At 35.7% G+C, this 23,289-nt stretch overlaps 3 protein-coding genes and 1 non-coding gene across 4 annotated transcripts; 2 read left to right on the forward strand and 2 right to left on the reverse strand.

Moving 5' to 3' along the window:
• Positions 1-265: 265 nt before the first annotated feature.
• On the reverse strand, positions 266-10,890 carry Smp_137090 (putative brca1 associated ring domain; the record flags this gene model as incomplete). The annotated part of the gene is made up of 9 exons (XM_018796668.1): positions 266-757; positions 2,401-2,586; positions 3,924-4,233; positions 4,974-5,359; positions 5,456-5,893; positions 6,356-6,740; positions 8,204-8,315; positions 10,258-10,573; positions 10,831-10,890. The coding sequence occupies 9 exons, from the start codon at positions 10,888-10,890 to the stop codon at positions 266-268; spliced, it is 2,685 nt and encodes an 894-aa protein (XP_018651787.1).
• Positions 10,891-18,357: 7,467 nt separating this feature from the next.
• Positions 18,358-18,609, forward strand: Smp_137100 (hypothetical protein; the record flags this gene model as incomplete). Its single annotated transcript, XM_018796669.1, has 1 exon — positions 18,358-18,609. The coding sequence occupies one exon, from the start codon at positions 18,358-18,360 to the stop codon at positions 18,607-18,609; it is 252 nt and encodes an 83-aa protein (XP_018651788.1).
• A 474-nt stretch (positions 18,610-19,083) lies between these two features.
• On the forward strand, positions 19,084-19,215 carry Smp_027580 (hypothetical protein; the record flags this gene model as incomplete). The annotated part of the gene is made up of 1 exon (XM_018796670.1): positions 19,084-19,215. One exon carries the CDS (start codon positions 19,084-19,086, stop codon positions 19,213-19,215), a length of 132 nt encoding a protein of 43 aa, XP_018651789.1.
• A 3,482-nt stretch (positions 19,216-22,697) lies between these two features.
• On the reverse strand, positions 22,698-22,769 carry Smp_tRNA_01306_Pseudo_CGA.1.1. The gene has a single exon. It is a non-coding gene (tRNA).
• Positions 22,770-23,289: the final 520 nt, after the last annotated feature.

A 23,289-nucleotide genomic window follows, 5' to 3' on the forward strand; every position in this document is an offset into this window, starting at 1 on the left:
ATAAGCTCTACGTTTATTATGGGATTTCTAATGGATTAGTGAAATTGAAATGTACTACACAAGTTCGATAACGCAGCCCCACCCACATATTACATTTATTTTGCACAATAAATTTTTTCCCGATAAGAAGCGAACTAAGGATCTCAAAAATTATATTGAAATTCACTGAAGCAAATTAAAATAATCGTTAGAGAATATATATCGGTTTAGATAATAAATAAGGTGATAAATTCGATAGGAGCATAAAATATTTACAGACAATCAATTAACAGTTGGGAAAAGGAAGTAGACGATATTCTGCAGCACAATCCAAAAGCCAAGTACATGGTATCGATTGAAGAGGTGGTGGTAAGTCATCTGCCGATGAACTTAGTGTATTTGTAGATTTTTTCGGTTTGATCAAGCTAAGCGCTTTAGTAACAGTTTCTACAGCATATATGGATTTGTTAAATGATTCATTTTTAGGTTTACTCAAAACACCCGGATCATATAGAACAAGCAAGGAGGAAGGATTGTTCGAATCAATCATTGTGATTTCATCTATAAACGAAATGTTGTCATTATTCTCTTGATCAAACTCTTTATTCGCCTCTACGGTATTTAAATCCCAAATAGATGAATTATTTGCAGCCTCAATAGCATATCTTGCAAGTCGAATTGGAGAGCAAACATCACGACTAAATACTACACTTGCTCCACCAGAACGTGCTAATCGAGTAAGCTCATCCCTGGATGGTACAGGATATACGAAATTCCCCTGCAGAAAAAGGACAATTAGGTACCACTTAATTTACAGAAGAAACTCAACAACATATGATTATGTAAACAATTCATCTAGTAACTTGTATGAAATCCATGGGTCAATATCTTTATTGAAACTAATTATCTCTCATGAAACCACTTATTTGTTGCAAAAAACAAGCATATGATCTTCGGCATAAAATCCACTTCCTCAAAGGCGGGAAAAACTAACTGCTATTGACTGTAAAATGTATATTAACTGAAAATGAAACATGATAAAGGTTTGAGAACAAAAATACCGCCTTTACAGAAAGCATCATCGATATATGTGCTAAATAAAGGGTAGTTCACTCTAATTATTATCTAATTAAATTTACAACAATATTTCCTCATTTTTAAGACATAGTTCAGTAAGACTAAAACACAACAATAGTGGAAACTCAACGACTACTACTAACAGATTGTCATGTGTTTTTGTACAAGGCGATAAAAATGTTAAACATCATTTTAGAGATGAAAATACAGATTAATCTTACGAAATTTTGTATTATTAAGCCAATTTATTTATTATTACTCTTGGTCCAGTTATGATCCAGTGATTTAACCATTCGATTTTACAAAAAATCTCGTGGCACCAACATTACTGCTTTATTGGCATATTAATCCATAAATGTAAGAAAAAACACAGTTATGTTTACAAGTTGTCCCCATTAACAGTGCCTGTACGTTCACTGAAATAAACACATACACAGTTACTCTAGAGATTGTCTTCTACTACCAATAGTACAAGTTTTTTTTAAACTAACATCATAACTGTCAGACAGCAGATGCAACGAAAGAATACATACGCACATAGATCATCTTGTTTTTCAACCAAAGGGCGAGTTTACTGCCCAGTAATTCATTTATTCTTTTTATGGGTGTGAAACATAGTCTTCAAAAAAGATGATATTCGTAGGTCACTAGTATTCGATCATAGATGCCTCTGAACCATTGCTCATACATTTTGGGACTATTGAGTTAGAAATTCTGAGGTTAGACGCATAGTACTAAGTAATTATGGCTAATCGACTGACGAGATAATGAATCCCTATCAATTGAGGTGGTTGGCACATGTACTACGTATTTCCAGACATCGATTACCTCGATGCGGGATGATGGCTGACGTACGAATACTTAGGAAGAAATATAGGGGTGGCCAAACAAGACTCGAATTATATCTTAGACGCTTACATTTACAACATTATCACTAACATTATTACTTTGAGATTTGTCTTGAAAATTTCATCTCGTTATCCTGATAGGGTATGGAAACTTGAACCGATGTACATATGTGCCAGGTCCTATGTTGCGCCTGACTCATATCATTCAACATTTGTTGGTTAATAACATAGTAATTTAATTTAAAATTCCAGTCCTTATATATATCAAGAAAGTTTTCCAAATACAAAAATAAAGTAAAACAAATGAAGTTTACTATTCACCTAATTTTTTTCATGACAGTGGATTTTGATAAACAGAAATGAAGTCGATTATTCCATACTTTATACCAAGAATCTTTTGATTATAACTATTGTTATTTCGATGGGTTATTGTCGACTAAATAAACATTAAATTCAATTTGCCTATTTTTAAAAAAGGTAAAAGATGGAAACATACTAGGAAACAAATGTTTAAACCATGAAATAATCCCAAAGAACCAGCTTCACGAGCGAGACGTGCTCGACGAGGAGCACCGGACATAGGAGCAGTACTGCACCCAGTTACTTCAAAGCCCTCTTCTTCTACACGCATCTTGATATGAGCACAAGTTTCAATCCAATCAAATGACAAGATCCAACATCCCTAAATAATATTAATAGGAAGAGATGACGGATTAAAAAAACATGAACAGATAAAGTGTGTCAAAATTAGGACGATTCAATCGATATGATTCATAAACTCTATGTAACTTACACTCAAATACCACTTAAGGTGATGTTTGAAAGTGGTCAACAAGAAAATACATCTCATTCCCAGCCTGAATAGCTGTGGTAACATCTCTGGTTGTGAAGCAGAGTGACATGGGACCAAGCCCACGGGGAAGCATTAGTCCCCCTAAGACAGGGTTTGTCGTTGAATTCTTGCAACCATCACCTTACATCTCAGCATAGTACACGCAATGTCAGGTCGCCTAGATTAGTGGCCATGTTGAAACTTAATTGACGGAATTCGATCAATACTAAGAAGGACAAGACATACTTGACATCGGTCACTCCTCAATGATCAGTCAATTGCAAAGACTTGGATTTGGTGCATTACCACCCTATTTAATTGCCCAGATAGAAATAAAATGCATGATCTTGTAAGATAACAATGATAACAAAACCATTTTCTGTGAGGCTTAGTCCCAACTTCATATATATGTAAAAGTAACTTGGAAATATTCCAGAAATTTTGGACAACTACCAAATTTCTAAAGAAAAATACTCGAATTTCGGATAACCTGAAAGATGGTTCAGAAATCTCTTTTTGGAAAAACAGTGATAATACATAACTGGCAGTACTTTGAACTGAAGAATAAGAATTTTTAAAAATGAAAACTTGCTAAGCACTTGCTTTGTCATGTCCTAGTGAAATAAAGAAAATTGCATAATTTGTTAGAAATCACTCAGAACCATGAAAAGTTTGTTCCCTTAGCTGCATAAGAATACGTTTGCTTGTTTGATGAAGAACTCATACAGGGTACAGAAATCCAGTTCTAAGAGTACAACTGTTCACATCAGATATACTTGACTGAACAATTTGAATGAACGTGAGTACCAAATAATTGGACAAAGATTTGTAGATGATGCAATACATTCAGAAATACATTCGATTGCACCTACATGTGATACATGTAGTACAAAAGTATTGCTTTAAGGCTTGCAGAATTCAGTTACCAATACTAATTAACATGATATCCATGTTTGCAGAATCTAACAGCATAATTCAGATTTTAAATACCGATATTAATACATAATATTGAAAAGTCAATAAATGAATCTCTGAAATTGTCCACTGTTTATGGTATATTTATGTTGGAGAGTTTATCAATACGTCAACTTTTTAAGGTCATATTTTAAAATAAGTAGCCCACTATCACACATTGTAAAGTAATAATAAATGATAGAAGAAAGATCAAAACTATTTCATTAAATAACCTGTAGAACAGCGCTTAGAAACTTCAAAGTACGTGGACAAGTAGCTTGGCCATTGGAACTGAGTAATTCATTATCGTTTTTGAGTGAACGAGAATTTCTTTTAGATTTATTGTTCTTTTTTGTTTTATTAACTGATTCTTCATCGACTACATCGCTGGACAATTCTTGAAGTGCACCAGTCACGACATGTGTAACTTCAGGTGAGATTGATGAGAACACACGTGCATGTATCATAGTGGCAACACGATTGAACAGTGATTGTTGAGTTCTTGTTAGACCAGTACCCAAAAGAATAGGTCGAAGACGTCGTCTTTTAGTTTAAATAAACAGAAACATTCAAAGAATTGACTAAGGGGAATAACAATAAATATATGATAAAAATCTAAATTATGTTAGCAAATAAGAACACCCGATTAGATATTAATGCATTATTTTTAAATAATAGGTGAAAGACAATCCTCAAAAATAACCATAATACGTTTTTCTCTTATCACTAGTTTCAAAGATTTTAATTTACAGTACATACACAATAGTGAATACATTCTAGTCTAGATAATCCCTCAAGTTCTAAGTGAAGAGATTACGTTTTTAGACGTCTCGAAGGAAGACCTTCTACCTTTAATATAAATGAAATAACAGTGATGATAGTTCCAAGCCATCCAAATTATTGGTCGCTGGAAATACAGTTCTATATACAGTAGAAAAGACATTACAATATATTTGGTGAAAATCAACAGTTAGCTTCCAAATAATTTAGGATCAATGACATTTACAAAGTTAACTGCACTAAACGTGAATAATCCATGAATTGGTCGATGCGAAATTCGCTACCACTAGGTATCAGTTTATTGTGTTACACATTTATTCAATTACCACTGACTAGTTCAATGATTCCATTTTACATTAAGATCATGAAGGAAAACAAGTTCGGCTATTAAATGGGGTATGATAATATTGAATTCACAGACATACACAAATTATTTAATCCAGCTAAAAATAACGATACACTGAAATTAAATATGGTGTTTACATAAACATTTTTAAACCCACCTTTCAATGAAAGTAGTTGCAGAAGAGACAGATAAGATACTTAAAGTTTTATTGTTAGTCAGACAATCTTTATCTGATACAATGGTAGATAATGATGCTTTACTTAACATCTCTCTTATGTCAGATAATGCATTAAGAAGGAAACTATACTTTGATGATTTAGAATCTGAATTGTGTAGTTCTTTTAGTTGGCATATACTGTTATCCACTAGCTGTATTGGAATTATACCATTGTTATTTGGAAACATAGGATTAGCACCATGGTCAAGCAACAGTTGACAGAAGTCAACTTGTCCATTTTGTATAGCTTCGTGCAAAGGAGTCTCTAAATCCGGACCACCAGGGATATCTACAGTAGCTCCAGCTTTGATCAAAGCTTTGGCGACCTTTAAAAAAAACAAACGTATCAGTTAAGTTTCATACATAAATAACAAGGAAACTCCAAATTAATGATAAATAATTGAAATCAGCTTGATACTTACTTCGCAGTGTCCACGTAACGCAGCTTCATGCAATGGTGTCCAACCAGCATGGTCTCGAATATTCGGTGATAACCCAGCAGAAAGTAACTCTTCTACTTGACTAATATCACCACGAATTGCTGCCCTATGTAATTGGCTTTCACCTTTGCTATTTGGTCTTAGTTTGTGCAGTAAATTGAGAAATCCAGATGGCTTACGATCCTGAACAGGAACAGCTTTCTTAACACTATTTTGGATCTTCTTAGAATTCTTCTTTGAAATATTTGAACCTTTTGAAGCTGCTGCTTTATTTTCGTCAGTTATTGGTAGATCGACAGGTGTAAGGAAGACAGACGTTTTAAATGAAATCGGATCAGACGGAGATAAAGTGGACTGATCTGTTAAACGAGAAGGTTCAGGAGAAGCGAATGGGGCTGGAACATCTATTTTGCTAGACATCTACAATAAAAAAGTGCGAGCATTATTAAATACTGGACAACAGATGAGACGAGTACAATCAACACCGAAATTGCAGAAAGTTCACCACTGTTAATTAAATATTCATTAACCACATTTAAGTTTATAGAAAATGCCATAAGCTGACAAGAGAATGAGCAGAGTTGAATGACTAAGCTGGTGACCTACTGCGAACTTTAAGTTGTTATACTATTCAATAGTTCGAAGAAAATAAAAACGATGAATAAACAAAGATAAAAAGTAATTATCATTAAACGTAATAAGATTATGGGGAGGAAAATAAACTTCACATTAACGGTGTATATTCGTATCGAAGATTGTTTTGAAACAATGTGTTTTGATATCGCAATGATACCATTTTGGTTATTATAGTCCAATAAAGATAAAAGAAGAAACAACATATTTGTAAATATAGTAACTGGATATTTTTACTTGAGAACTTACCGTTTGTTTAGACTCTATCTTGTCTTTGCAAACTTTCGATGCAATTTTATTCCGAGCATTTCTAGTGTTATGTACAACAACAGCTTCTACAGAAAGTGATTCAATTGGTTTATCAAAAGGAACACATAATTCACTTTCGTTCACAGAATTTACTGATATTGTTTGATGAATATCAGAGTTTGAATAAGCAGGTAATTTAGTTACTTTATTTAATCGTTGCTTCTTATTGGCTTTGATACTATGTTTTGAAGAATAATGAGGTTTGTAATTAATGCCTGAATCATTACCAGTTGAACAAACATTAGATACAGATGTATTAACAGTAGATATATTTGTATCACTATTAGCCAAGGAATATCCACGTTTATAACTTACACCGATTGGACTAAATGTAAGTAAAGTGAACATAAAAATCATTTGATGAGATGGATAGGAAAAAAACTAAGAAAAAACCCATTCGGGTAGTTCATAAAGCAAATTAATTCTTAGCATAGAAGATTTTATGGGTAATAGAACCTTAAGAAAGAAAGTGTTTTAGTCAATGGGTAGGTTTAGTTTCTACAATGGGAAAACCCTACCAATAAATTAAACTCTCAGGTTAGGTATCTATAAGTTAAAATATCTGGACTATGTACTTCAACGGAAGGATGAAGGCAGTAAACATATTCAGTAGTTCTAATTCAGTCAGATATAGTAAAAAACTAAATTGAGTGTTTGATCTAAGATGAGAAAACTAGGTATTTTTATAGTGTGAAATAAAATAATGTTGAGAAAACGATGTGGAAAAAAATCTAATGAACTCTGAACCTCACAAATCAATTTGCATTCCTTGTCTCAAATACAAGACTTGATTTTTTAATATTTACTTAATATTTGCAATATACATACATTAGAAATACTTTGAGGCATGTACAGTTAAGCAATTACAGTCTTCTTATAAATCATCCTCAATCGAGCTCAATATAGTAAACAGATTACAGTATCGCAACATACATGAATCTCGGTAATGCTACAAATGGTTTACTGAGTGATAGATACTAAAGTCAGTTCTTTTTTGGACATTTTAAAAGGATTCTCACCGTAAGCTTTAGATAACTCTGCAAGAGAAATTGAACTTTTAAGTTCAAACTGGCACAGATGGTGAAGTGGATGATAACCTTAAGATAGCTGTGGAAAACGTCTAATTTAGATAACACTTCTGTTTTGAATACCATTTTTACCATTCACTATTTTTAAACTGTCGATTCAGCAGTAAGTAAATTTTGATACAAACAGACTTTTGGGTGTTTCCTCATCACATCATACTGTTTTTTTAGCAAATTTCAATACTGCTTTTCACTCAATGTCTCCCTTGATCCAACATTTTATCAACTATAGTTCAAGGGTATATAGTCCTTGCTCTATAAAGAGAACGTTTGACAAATTTATTTTGATATCACAGAAGCAAGACTAGAGGAGAGGGCATTATTTTCTTGAGAATGAAGTATTCTCAATGCTTCTCCTTTATCTGGACTGATACACAGACCAAAGTTGCTTAATAAATATGTGGTTTCTCCCAAAAATACCTGGTAACTAGGTCTAAGTATTAGCACAAACCTGATATCGACTATCAAGATACCTATTTTACTTTGGACAAAGACTGAACGATATTTATAGCTAACCATAGCTTGATTTCAAGTTATTATGGTGCCAAAACTAGTCAATAAGTCAAGTTTTTTAATAGTTGAGGAACCGAAATGAACATAAAACCATTAGTTTCTTTTGTATGAAAAAAGTTGATAAAAATATCTGTGCAGTTAACTCAGTACCATATACGCATTTCTAAAGACTATAGAAATCAAATCTTACCGTTCTGGATTTTTATCTTCGGATAATTGTTGTCTTGAAGCAGAATAGGCTCTTTTAACTACTACTTGTGGTAACGTAACCTCATTTTTAGTTGCATCAGGAATATTATTTTCTGTAACAAAGATGAAGAAAACGATCGCTACATTTTTTAGGCTAAACAAATACGAATAATGTACCGATGTCTGTACACTGGTTTCCCACTAATGAAAGTCGGTTTTAGAGTTAAAAGTTGACTGTAATTAAAATGTATGCTTTTCTATTAAGTCATAAACCGCTAGCTATGAAAAAACTAGTGACAAATAAAAAGAAACACAATAATACTACACCGGAATATCTCAAAAGTAATATATTTGGTTGCAACACTAGCCATTATCTTTGAACAATAGGTCTTTTTAGGTTATAGATACCAGTTGATCATAACTATTCACGTACAACTAAAGTAAAAAGTCAATCTGTTCTCATTAAATCCCCGCATGTTTACATGTACTCTTAGGAAACAGTTACTATAGAATTTAGAGGATAAGAGCTAAGCCACAGAGTTTGGACAAAATAAGTAGATAAGAGGGTTAACATGATGGAGTTGAAATGAGATCTAGGAACTTGAAGAACCGAATAACATCTAAATCTGTTCCGATCACTACGTCTCATCGCAATTCATTTCTTCACATTATTGTTTTGTGGGATAGATTCTCAGATCCAAAGCTTGTGAGTGATCTGCTAAGATTATGTTCCTTGGCCAATAAACCCGATGAGCACTACCACATTGATACAAATTATTGGCATCCAAAAACGAGAGATTAAAAATAACTTGATAAACACTTAAAACCTGACTATTCTATTACACAGTTTACTTTCTACCTACTGTTTTATTTTCATATGGTATGAATTATTCTTCATTTTATTTTCATATTTATCATCGTCAGTAACTTGACGTTTCAGCTGACGACAAAAGGCCAGAAATAAAACGCCCACGGTCCAAGCAACTCAGTTCAGTGTTTGTATAAAATGGCTTTTACGAGCATTGTATACTTAATAGTCCTATTCGACAGTATTGCTTGTATCCTCCAACATCATACGGACGATTTCGGGTTTTAGTAATATGGACCGCCTTTCAATCAGAAAAGTCATCTTAAAACACCGGTCTGAGTGATTTAGGAATATTTTATGTAGAACATTCCAACGACTTCCATACAGAGCACTGTTTGAAGATTTTGGTACTGGTAAAAAAAGAGCGGTGATGTAAAGGACAGTTGTATCGGATTGAAATCTTACGCATTTTGACTCTTTAGATGTGATTATAGAGGGAATATTAACAAACTGATTTAACCTATTAAGAATCCAGACTTAAAATCAAAACCGGTGATGATTGTGATGCAGCTGTAATATTGAAATAAGTGAAATCCTATTTTCGCTTCGCTGACATTTGCAATCTTTCCTTAAATATTTTGATAACATTTTTTCTGTTTTTTCTCCTACCTTTTTATAATACTCTCAAACTATTTGGTGTGGCCCATTTATTGCCACCTCCCATCACAATGGCGCGCACACATACAAAAGCCTTCAGTCACCTAATATCCTCAAGTTTGGTAATGTTGATAATAAAAGTGATTTCGACGCTTTACATTACAACTCATTCCTATGCAGGCCGGGATTTTTCATTTTAAAAAAACTGGCTAAGTAGCTAGAAAAAATCCATAAAGGAGGTTGAGAGCAATAGTTTTGATCCCTTACTCACTAAGTGAATGCATCTAGTACATGGTGCATAAAAAACACTATAAGATGAATGAGTAAAAATTCAGTGAACAGCACTGTAACTTATAGAATTGAATTTTAGGTGCTTTACCATACTGAGGTGTTGATGTAGTACAAAATCAATGTAATATCAAATAAAAATTAGAATTTCAAAGCTACTTTAATATTAACCATTTCAAAAGTTCTAGGCAGTGAATTTGTAACATGAGACCTTTACAATATATTTAGACTAAACTACTTCAGTGATAATTGGTCTTAGTTTTGTGTAAGCAAAATCGACCCTACAAGTTATCAGAACATACCAATAATGGAATTCTGAGAGTCGTTTGCTTTCTTTTGAGAAGTATTCATCGTTAATTTCTTTAATCGACGTGCAACCAATACGAGTGATGTAAATTGTGGATGAACTTGGAAATCACGTGCATGTACGGGAACTGAGCACACCGGACAGCAACTTGCAGCCTTTACATTACCTCGACTTGGAATACATGAAGAACATAGCAGATGTTCACATACTCCAGTTGTGAATGGCTGGTGGAGGGTGGAGGTGCAATTATCACATCGCATCAACTCCAACAGTTCAATGATGGCACGGTGAGTTTGAGACAAACTGATCATCTAAAATTATTTCATGAAAATAAGTGTTCAACTAGAGCAAGTAGGAAAAATGCGAGAACTGATCACAGATAATTTAACTTTACTTACGTTGGCATGGTGGGCTTTATTTCAGAAAGGCGAATACCAATATACACTTTGATGAATGTATTAGTGAATGTGAAAAACTTTTTGTTACATTTTAGAGAACAACAAAAGACACCTAGCGAGATCAATGAAATGTCTAGTACATTACTTTTCCGGGTCAAATCTTGACGGACCTGATGATCTTTCCTAGAATTAGAGCCAAAATCACCCAGTGTCACAACCAGAGACGTCATAAAGCTATTCAGACCGTCTGTGGAATTAGGATGCCAATACTACCTAAACAAGTAGTAAAAAAACCCAATCGGAGAAACTCAACCAGGACTAATAAACAGACAGTATTATCTACTACTTAGTGACTCTGTAGCAAATTGGATAAAGTCCTGATATCAGACTAAAGGTCCAAGGACCGAGATCTATTATTAATGGTGGAGTACAAGTACATTATCCCAACAGGCCAAAAGTAGGATAAAGCATGAGTTTAATATATAGCGGTTGATTAATTTATTTAGTCACTTTAGCCCTCAGGCACTATTAGAATGATTTTACACTATGAAAGACGGGTTCGATTTCGCAATAAAGGAAATGTCATCAGTTTTAGAAACTGTGGAGAAACAAAACTTGGCAATGAACAATAACATTAATCTAATGAGATAAGATTGGCAAAACAAGTAATGCTACATAGGAATTTCAGTCCAAATGAGCCCCTAGCTCCGAATCAATATCTGTTCTTGATGTACGCTAAAAAGTACATGACATAGTTCAAAACTCAGACAAGCACATAAAGCATACAGAACGGGCTAGATATACATTACCGTTTTTACTTGTAGGATTAACGTTCCTTAAAGTTCAGAGGTCAAAACGTAATTCTCATTCGTCAAGCTATTATGTTCTTATTGTCAGTGACACCAGAATATGATACCACATTTACAGACGGGCGGAATTGCACTTGATGTTCAATCGGTTTCAATTAAGTCAGAAGGAAATGGTGTATTCAGTACCACCTACATTTCCGCCAGTGTCAGCTCCCTAAAACTTAAAACACCTACGAAGTACATAGTGAAGTTAACGACAGGCTTTTAATTCCGGTAAGCAAAAAAATATGGAGATAAGGGTGAACTCGGAAGAAACAAAAGCTATATTTTATGGAGAATTTCGGTGTGAATTCATGGTAGACATTTTGTACCTCATTTGGAGTTGTATATGATACTAATAAATAATAGTGTATGGCGAATATGCTGAAGCTGGGCAAGCTCAGAGTTTTGCAGAGATACTGAGTTTCCTTCATTTAATCCGGACAGTGTAGTAATAGTTCAAGGCTAACCTAGCTAATTACTGGTGTAAATGGTAAATGATCAAACTTAACCCCTCAACTCTTGATTTTTTTCACTGATATCAATATGTATTCATTTGCCACTAGTAATAACATACGGATTTCAATCGGTATCTCTTACAGATTAGTATTCTCTGACTGTATAAATAATGTAGAACTAGTTTAGGTATTATGTTTATTTTTGTCAATAAACTTCTGATTTCCCTGTTATCGATGTTAGGACTTTGAGATTCAGAAACTGACTTATTTTTAGGTCTAGCCAACAAAAAACGTTTCCGATCGTCTAAACTAAGAGCAGGTAGTCTTATATTGACTCATTTGATGGAAAATTGAGTGAGAGTAGACTATTTTACGAACATTCAGGTTCACATTGGGGTATAAATTTTGAGACATTCCTCTTCACGAAAACGTTACGGGGAAACCTCCCACTATTTTTTCGTATATTAAGAGGTCTTTTGGTGCATCTTCCCTGGATTCACACCGAAATTCTGCACACGATATTGCTTTCATTTCCTCCTTTTGTTTTTCTATGGGGATGTTATGATATGAAACGCTACAAAAACAAGTAAGTTGGTATCCATATATTGCCAGTTGTATACTGCAACTGGGAAAGAGCGATATGAATATACGTAAGCTTAATTACCTACTCAATTCAAATAAGCAAATATTATGACGATAAACATTAGTCAATTACCTCGAAATCAAACTTGCCTCTCTGGTCGATCGTAAATTAAACGTGATCATTTAAAACTCGGAATTTGAACAAAATGTGGGTGAATTATTTTACGTTTTGAAATATTTGCCGCCTGTCATGCTTTTCCTACCAAAAACTTGAATTTTAACTTATATTTAACGCTTTTAGTAACATTTGGGTTTGTGAAATACCTTTACACTTGTTTGTTACTTCACCTTTATCTAGTTGAAGTATTTTATTGGGGCTTATATGTTTATCACATCTACCGTTTTCCCTTCCTTTCCTAAAATTGGCTTACTTCATCTGTCTGACGCTTTATTGTTTTAATTATCACTAGTTCAACGTACTACTTCAGTGCATATTTATAAAATCTTTAGTAATATTATCATTTTCTTTTTTATTCACATCATACTGGCTGAAATGTTCGTTCGAAATCATCGATGCGGCCGACCATTGTGTCTTTTTCCTATTGGAGATTCCAAGCGGTGTGACAACAGTAAGAAATGGTTTATTAAGTGTGTACCATGCTATCACCGATCGTGCATTGACGTTGCTGTAGGCTGTCATCACTATGGTTTTTTTAGAGAATTCTTACTGACAAGCCTAAACGATTTTCTTATATGAAGTCTTGGAACTCCTTAATCTAATGAAGAAGTTAGAATGTGATATATCGTTGTACAATGTTAGAGGGCGAAACTCTCTCACAAGACAAATTGGATAGTATAAATGAGTGGATTGGTTCAAAGGTCAAAACGGGGAGAAAAATTGAAGAGAATGTTCTGGTAGTTAGTAGAAGAGGATGATAACAACACAATGGAAAGTCTTGGACTCGACTTTCAAAGAAGTCGAATTCTTTTCTAGCTCAATTATTCGAAATGTAGACGAGTCGAAAATCAACGAGCCTGTTAAGCCGCATGCACATGACCTATAGTTAGAGGAATCTGCCATCGAAAAATTATTGACAGAAACGTGTGTGAGAGCACATGGTACTTAGATAATGAAAATTGATTAGTAGGTTGAAGGTGAAACCTAGACATAGCGGATAATAAGGCCAGTACTAGAAAGTAATGAGAACTTGGACATTTCAGTAGGTAATACATACGAAATCCGTAACTCAACTAATCATTTTCAGTCAGATTGACATTTTAATGTTCAAATTAACTGGAAAGACATTCCAACTGTGTTTAATTTCCGAAACATGGTGAAACGAACCTTAAGAATTATGGTTTTCCGATAGCGAGTTTATAGTACTTGTAAAATTAAAGTCTGTTTCGGCACCAGTACATTTACCTTTGCTGCCATGATAATAGACCTAATCTCAAAATTGTAGATACGTCATGATGTGACTACCTAATCTATGAGGTCTTACGTGGAAGTTACATCATTGTCCACACTGACTCACCCTACGTGACGGCCATCAATATAACGTCTAGCACTTCTGAAGAACACATTTGGGCTAGTAGGAGGTTGATACATCCAATACGAAGTGCAAGAGGTTGCATATAGTGACCACACCAGCATTGTCGAGCCATGACATTTCGATCAATTTCCATAGCGTTCACCTTTACTGACCTTTGCTGCATGTAAAATGTTGAATGTGAATTTTCTCCGTTATCTCATGTCCAGGTTAGAGAATCGTACGGTTACGCATGTCTAGATTGGTAATAATGAACTTATCTGAGTGCATTTGTCCAGTGTTCATACTACCTGACCTTTTCCAAAGGTTCAACTACTAATGTAAGTCTTGTCACTTGATAAGTGTTTAGCTTCGAGGACACTGTTGCTGGGGACTAATGCTGCTATCAAATCTTGGAAGCTGTGATTTCCATGATATCATCTGTTAATTATTACTTTCGCGAGCATTTGGGGACATCAGAAGCACATAGCCGTGGCAAATATGAGGCAGTTGGAAGTAAAATCAAATCAAGATGTGGACTAGTGACAATAGACGGAACATGTCCATATATGGAAACGAGTAGAAGTAAGAAGACTGTCAGTAAAGAATATGAGATGTCATTTTTGTCTTCTAAAGCATACCAATTTTTTCACAAAACCCTAGCTATGTTTCTGTGGGCTGTCTAGTGATTCATGGAATGACATGCTTTTTAGGTCATCTCCAGGTATCTCCGTGAATTTTATGTGCTACTTCGGTAGTTGTGGAATCTCTGATATCGAAAATATGTAAGGAGTAGAAATGACCTCCAAACTTAAACTTGCTACGCTACACTATTAACCTTCGACAATTATATGTAAGATGTGCATAAAAATGAGCTTAACTGCTTCAAAAACTCCCTGAGCTTTCTAACTTGTTGGCCATTACGGATTTGGTTCCGGGGCTCCTACTTTCTCAGAGGTATAAGTCCAGTATTTTCCCAAATCTATCGTAGAATTTGAATCGAAAACCACTAGACAATTTTTTGACCCTTTGTGAAACGGAGCAAAATAAAACTCCAGTTACGAGTACAAGTTCAATTCTCAATGCATTCTGTCACCGTTTGCATATAATTTCAGATCTGAATCTTTTTCAACAAGGTGAAGATTCACCTTGGTTTTTACATGTTGCTGACATCGTGTTGTAGATGAACTGCTTTACGCTTTTCAAAGCTAAGACTTCTTCTGTTGCTATCCTACTGACTTTGAATTTGAGTCAAGTTCTAACGCGGTGGTAACCTACACTTCTGGTTATGAACTTCGCTACAGACATTCATATCACTTGCGAAAGGAGTATTTGGAAACATAGCTGTCGCTAAAAGTCTCTCATGTGGATCAAAAGGTCCAAAGGTCCTAAAACCGACGTGACCACATATTTTTGAAAATTCGAGATAATGTAATAATAAGACATTATATTTCTCCAAGGGCAGGTGCACGTCATTTTTATAGGCATGATCTACAAGTTACAACATTTACTGGTTCGCAGTACGCATCCCAAGCAGGGTCGTTTAGTAAATACAATATATAGAAGTGAATATCAGTTCATTCGTTCAGATGTACTGTGTAGTCTTCGAATTATTTTCCAAATGGGAATCGCATCCATGTTACACACCAGATCCAATCTCTGCAAATTTGTGTTAGGATTTTGGTCATTCTAAGTATTTACGCAACACAACTTTTTAAGTTTATAGTTGTTATAAAGTGGACTTGTGGAGCGCTGGGTGTGAAGTATGACCTTGGGAAAGCGCGTACGTCGAGTTTGCTTCAGATGTCAGAAGTTCCTCAACTTTGCCCTCAGAGCAAGATTCTGAAGAAAAGAAAAAAGAGAAACCGAGGAGCAGCACATATATATAGAGAGAAAGAGATTTCACCAACTTCTTTTTAACAACTTGTGATGGTGGTTTGGAGATTTTCAATCTATAGGTGTTTCTTCCTGTAACCGCAGTGCTGAAATACAGAGGAATTTAAACATAAGAGACTGCTGGCATTTAGGATGGTCGATCTGATCTCCACTCTCTATCTTCCAAACTTCTTACTCAGTAGTTAATTTCTCTAGCAACCTTTCGTCAGTCAGTATAAATTCGAAAATCAACTACGAAGATTTAGAGAATGTTATGTTCTACGTAGTTACAACAGGTTATTTAAGCAAACACACCCACAAAGCTTACTGTTTTAGGCAGATAGTGAATATATATATATATATATTCGATCAGAAAGTTGGACAAACAGTGTGCATTATTTAAGCATTCAGTTAAATATTCAACCGTATGTGAAGTAAGACTATGATGAATATTAGCCGAAATAGACTTATATGGTTTAATAACATAAATACTAAACATCATCATAACGTCCACAACCTATTGATCGTATGTTACAAAACAGCCACTTGGTTCATTATAGACTAGACAATTTATAATCCTTGAAAGTGCTATTAGAAGGACTGCTGCATCAGATTTCTTTCAATTTAAGAGTGATGTAGAATAGTTTGTCAGAACAAACAGAAGGGAGGAGAATTTATTCTTAAATTACAAAAACAAGTCCCTAAGTGTACTTTTGGTGATCAACTTCATGTCCTGCTGCGTGATTGATTGATTGTAGGAACGAACACACAAACAAGAGAACTTATACAAATGCCGAAGCGTTCCTCCCAAGTTGCTAGAGCTTCATGTACTAATTATGAGACAGTGCATGAACCTGACTTCCAGGATATAAAGGATTTCACCCTATTGACAAGTCATTGTAATCTGATTCATACTCAAGGTCATACAGATAAGCGTTTAATCAGCGATAGTCTCCGTTCATAGGAAAGCGTGGGAAAAAACTGATTTAAGAACCCAGAGCAATGAACAAAGGTGAGCACAAGTTTTGTAAGTGCTTGTAATGTTGTAAAGTTCACTTACGTAATCAATGTGCATTTTGCCACACCTATCCTTCAAGTGTGGTAAGATGGAACACATCTAGTCAACTTGTAAAATTACTGCTCCTTTCTCCACTGGGGATGACAAACCCCGTGGTTCGAGTTTTAATGAGCTGAATGTTTCTGGTGATCACTTATTTCAATCCATGATTTCGAAGGGTAATTTCCACATTCAAAAGCGACTACATACCCCCCTTGATTCAATTCATGATTTCATTGTCGACTCAGGTAATACACAGTGAATTATTTCATTAGAGAACTTCAAATCTTCAGATTCTAACGTTATAGTACGACGTATTGAAGTCTTTGTATTGAGGATCACCAGAAACAAATTTCCCACACGAGGATGCTGTCAAGTGCTAATAAGAGATGATAATTCTTCATATATACCTTATGAGTTTTTGGTTATCGAATCAAGATCGCTAATATTGAGTCTAAAAAATTTGAAAAAACTTAAGGTGGAGTTGCTCTTGTTAGTTTTTAAGAAGATTCTTATGTTTCACTCAAAGATATGATACTGTGTATGCTAAGTGAAGTGGAGAGATGAGGATTCTACTTACAGGTCTCCAGGCACATGGTGATCAAGTCTTTTTTAAACGACGAATAATTCCTTCGTCATTTAAGAAGCTGTACACAAGACACTAAATTGTTTGTGCGTGAAAAGAATTATTGAACTGAATCAGTCTTCAGTACGGAGTAATCCTGTCGTCACGCCCTTTAAGTCTGATAGCAATACCCCTAGAATATACAGTGATTACAGATAAATACTGAACTCCCACTTGCCGAAGCAAACTAGCAACACGTTGGAAGCCAAACATATTCTCAACTGACCTCATGGTTTCAAGGTATTCTTGAATATTGAATTAAAAGATGCTCATCCTCAGTTTCTTTGAGATCAATATCCATCCGTTTTCACAACAATTAACAATTCTTTTGATCTGATCAATTACAACTACCCTCCATTCGGTTTACGTTTTTCCCCAGCCATATTTCATGGAATAATGAATTATGTTTTGAATGATATCGAAGGTTCTGAAGTGTTCAAGACGATCTTGCTATCCAAGATTCTGATGGAGTAGGTCATTGCCTAGAGACACTACTTTACTGCGACGCTTAATTAAAATCAGTCATTGTGAATAAACAGCACATTTACTCTACAGCTGAATAATTTGTTTTGTTTAAAGCGATAATAATATTACAGTGTGATCTCAAAACGTGTACTTCAAATTTGATTTCTCGATTGTGTCTTGTCGAAATTGTGAACTTATTGGGATCGGTCCTATTTCGTTTTATTGTTTCATATCCACATCTAGTGTCGCAATACAAAAATGGATTCAAATAACTTGGGGAAGTTGCCCCCTAACACTTCATCCTGTGAAGTGAAAGATCATTCGGAATGTTATGATGCCCGGTGTTTGTTACTTAACATCTCAGCTCATTTTACTACTGCTACTGGTAGAGAAGCCTATGGTTTGTTGAAGACCCCTGCATATTCTAACAAACCTACTCTACTTTGGTTCAACAAACTAAGGAGATCACCAACACAGGTTCTTCATGCAACATCATTCGAAACACGTTAAAGAGCACATTTCAACAAATCAGTTCGTGATTTGAATCAGAATAACAAACATTTCACAATACAACTCCAAGAACAAGCATCTAAGTGCAATTTCGGCGAACAGCTGCATACCCAATTTCGTGACCGTCTATAAATGGTCCTAAACAAAAGGACCGGCTTACAAAAATCACTCCCCGAACTTTTTAAATACCTAGGACCTCTGTTTTGCTAATAAAGATGCTAATGATGATCCTCGTGATGATGTTACGAAACAACATAAAGCTGTACTATCGAATGTTGATAAACTGTCTACTCCACATAAACCTCAGACTCCCACAAAAAGCAGTTCTGATTCATTCAGACAAAGAATAATTCGAAAGGCACTCGTAATTCGTCTTTAGGTATAAGATGCTGTCTTGTATGTGGTAAGCTGCATCTCCGTAGTTTGTGTCAGTTTTGTTATGCACCTTGTCGTAAGTGTGGAAAGGTTAGACATATGCAAAATTTTTGTAAGAGTCATAAGTCGTTTATCACTAAAACTCTGAATGATGGTGGACCAAGAACAGCTGACTGCTGTCTGCAGAAGTACTTCACATCCAACGTAAAAATCAATTGTCGACACAGGTAAGCCCCATTCGCTTATTGTTGATACTGGTAGCGTACATTCAGTTACTTCAAAATGAAGCTCATTTTTTTCTTTATAATGATTTCTACTTAAGGCCTACAACTTGTGCAACTACTGACATCACTGTCATCAGTTACTCGTTATTAGTACAGTTAACATTCCATCGAGGGACGAAGAGGGTATTTTCGTCAATATTTCTTTCCTAGTTATTAAGTGTGGTCCACCCGTGTTCGAGTTAATAAGCCTAGACTTGCTGGATGCACGTATTTCTTTATCCACTTATACTTCCGACAGTACCTTGATCAAAGATCTGGTCTTACAACGCTCGAAAGTCATGGGATGTGTCAAAGTTAACTTAGCATGGTAAAGAAAGACCCCATCTTGAAACGTAGACTAAATCCACCTGGTTGAAGATAGGCTGTAATTAATAAGCAGGATGAACTGATTGGAGAAAAGATAATAATCGCGGTTCAGTCATCCAGCTAGGTTACTCCCATCGAGACTTCATTTAAGGCGAATGGAAAAGCACCTAGAATTTAGGTGGTTACCGCTTGACACTAAATGCTTGGCTATTGTAAAAGAGTTATGCCACTGAAGAAATTGAAGACATCCTATTTAAATTACGGGATCCAATGTATTTTTCTAAAACTAACTTGAAAGATGCACATTTGAAAGTTCCGTTTGATGGAATCTTTTGTGAACTAGCATTCGAGCTGTCCAGACACAACTTTCGACTGTTCGAATTGAACGTTTCCCCTGCGATATTTCAGGTTATTAATAAGACTATCACCGGTCTCGATGGTGTTGATTCAAACTAGGATGATATCGCATTTTGTACTGAAAATGTTTGGTTGCACAGTGAACGTCTTTTATAAATGTTGAGACGCTTTTGTGGCACAAATGTGGTTATAAGTTCATCCAAATGTCAATTTCACTCAAAGAGCCATGAAGAAGATATTGAGTCGTGACGGACTACTTTATGTATTAGTTTTGGATAGTGAAACCCTGATTCACAGAAAGAATTTAACAGCCAGCTTAATGATATTGGATGGTTTCATCTGTTTACAGCTCCACGACGCTCACAGTCTAACTTCCTGGTAAAAAAGGTCGTTTGGACTTTAAGGAGTGGTACCGCATGATTGAATCTGAGTAACCTGAAAAAACTGCAGAAATGCACCAATAATTTCTTGTTTCAGTATTGTAATTCAGAACCATCAGGAACTCACAACAGTCCGGCTAAACTCCGTAAATCTCCCATACATCAAACTCATGTATTGAGCAAAACATCATCAGAAGTTCAGTTTTACCGTGTGAAGGACTACCGAACATCTCTGAGCATTATAATTCAGAGAATTAGTAGTCTGATAGTGAGGATTTTTAATACGAATGGTCATTCAGTCGACAGCAGACATACAGGCCAAGTGAAGATAAGTGAAGTAGGTGATTACGACTTTAATCCTGACTATTCCCTAACTAATCCTAATTCTGTACATAATTCTTAAATTTAGATAGATAAAGAGAATAAGATTCAGATCGCCGAAAATCTGAGATCTAACAGAATTTCGAATAAGTCCGGGCTATGTTATAAAAATATAGACCGAAAATCAACGTGTGGCGAATGTGGTGAATAGTCAATACATCTACTGTACAGTTGAATAATTTGTTTTGTTTAAACCGATGATAATATTACAGTGTGATCTCATACTGTGTACTTCAAATTTGAGTTCTCGATTGTGTCTTGTTGAAATTGTGAACTTATTGGGATCGGTCCTATTTCGTTAGATTATTTGAACTTCACCAAAATGTTGCTGGTAATCAAAATAGTTGTTCATGTTATGCATCTAGTTTTGACTGTTTTGGATACCCGACAACGGTTTAAAACCGGATATGAAGCGAACAGATGCACTTAAAAGTGTACGATTACCGAAAAATCTCACAGAACTACTTTCACTAATGGGTGATCCTCAATATTATTTCTGCTTTATTCCTGATTTTTCTTGTCGTGCTAATCGTTTGCTTCAAATCTCGACGTCCAAATCATTTAAATGAAATAGGGAACAAGAGCCATGCTTACGAAGTCTACTAAAGTTTCTTCCAAGTGATATCGTTCTTCAAACTTACTCCCTTAGTATACATTTTGTACTTATTTCTGATCCACTGCCTTTGGGTACTGGTTCAGGAAAGCAGACCAGTAATTTGCGTTTCAAGCAAACTTACAATTGCTGAGCAAGGTTATTCACAAACTCAACTGTGTTTTGGGCTGTTAAAACACCGTAAATATTTGTTTGGAAAGAGATTCACTATAAATACAAATCATGATGTTTTGAAATCCATTTATCATCATGAGAAGTCTTAAACGTATTCTCCAGCTTCTACGATTCAATGATCTTGTATCTTTCTAAGTGCTGTAAGATTTCCAGTCTATTTTTCAGAGCGAGATGAGTTATTCACTACTCCTGGTGGTATTTTTGTTTAAATGACCGTGTTGCCATTCCTCCTTCATTACGTAAATCTATCCCTAAAGATCTCAGTGGATATTTAGGTGTTGGGAAAATGAAATCTTCGGCTACGATTACATGTTGGTGGCCAGATATAAATACAGATATATATATATATATAGTACAGCAAACAGTTTTGGAAGACGTTCTAAGTCGAAAAATCATCCACCGAAGTGGACTCCATGGCCAGTATCGTCTGAGGCCTGACAGAGTGTTTGTAGGTGGCGTCGAGTCGCGACTGGCTATGATCACCACCACATAAAGATTACGTGCCAGATATCGACTTGGATCCCTCGATAGGCCGAAAACCAGAACGCTGTTAATGGTTGCAACAAGGTATATTTGTTGGCGATCTCGTGGTACCGAAAGAATACCGAGACGTGCGAAAGTTTACAAGCGGAACTGCCGAGCGTAAGCAAGTTCGTGCAAGGTCACAGGCAATGAAAGGAAGATTGTTTTTGGTACAGTTAAACAAAAAAGTACAGCAAAACAATCACTGGTACAATTGGTTATAATGTAAATGTTTCCATCATACCAATCACGTTCTTGTCATCAAAGTAGGTCACTACATATTCATGTAGTCTATTGTGGTCCATTACTCGGCAAATACTGTTCACTTGTTGTCGTTGATTCTTTTTCACAACTTCACCAAATCCTAACAAAAAGAACCTAAGAATTGAGAAAAGCGTTCAGTCGGGAAGAGGTCCCTATGGTATTAGTGGTTGAGAATTTCCCTCACTTTGCTGCAAGTAGAGTTACTACCGGGTTGAATGGTATGGGTTTCAGACATCTCTTCACTGCCACCAGACATCCTCGTTCTAATGACCAGACAGAAAATTTCGTCAGGACGTTAAAGACTACTGATAATTCCATTTCTTAGTTGAAATCATGAGTCAATTGAGGCTAGATCACCATGGAAAACCTAGAAGCACTGAACGGCCGTTCTGTCCTATTATGGGACTCCTCAGCAGTACGCATCCACGATCCCGCACACGCGAGATTCGAACCCAGGACCTACCAGTCTCGAGCCGGAGCCCCTAACCGATAGACCACTGAGCTGGCCGGCAACCAACGGTGTTAATGTCTAACTTCAACCAATCCACGAAGTTTGAGCGACCGTTCACCAATAGTCTCCAGTGGGTTGTTATGTCACAACAGACTTGGTGGAACTCCACTGGCCACTGCTTCCCACTAGAACTCAAGGACATATCTCTTGAAGTCAGTCGCTAATGAGTATATGATTATAATCAGAAGGGGTTTTTGTGGAGATTTCAGTATTTTCATAGTTGAAATCATTAACATTAACACTGTTGAATGCCGGCTCAGTGGTCTATCGGTTAAGGGCTCCAGCCCCAGACTGGTAGGTCATGGGTTCGAATCTCGCGTGTGCGGGATCGTGGATGCGTACTGCTGAGGAGTCCCATAATAGGACAGAACGGCCGTTCAGTGCTTCTAGGTTTTCCATGGTGATCTAGCCTCAATTGACTCATGATTTCAACTAAGAAATGGAATTATCAGTAGTCTTTAACGTCCTGACGAAATTTTCTGTCTGGTCATTAGAACGAGGATGTCTGGTGGC

The sequence above is a fragment of the Schistosoma mansoni genome, chromosome 4 (assembly GCF_000237925.1).
Source record: "Schistosoma mansoni strain Puerto Rico chromosome 4, complete genome".
Lineage (NCBI taxonomy): Eukaryota > Metazoa > Platyhelminthes > Trematoda > Strigeidida > Schistosomatidae > Schistosoma > Schistosoma mansoni.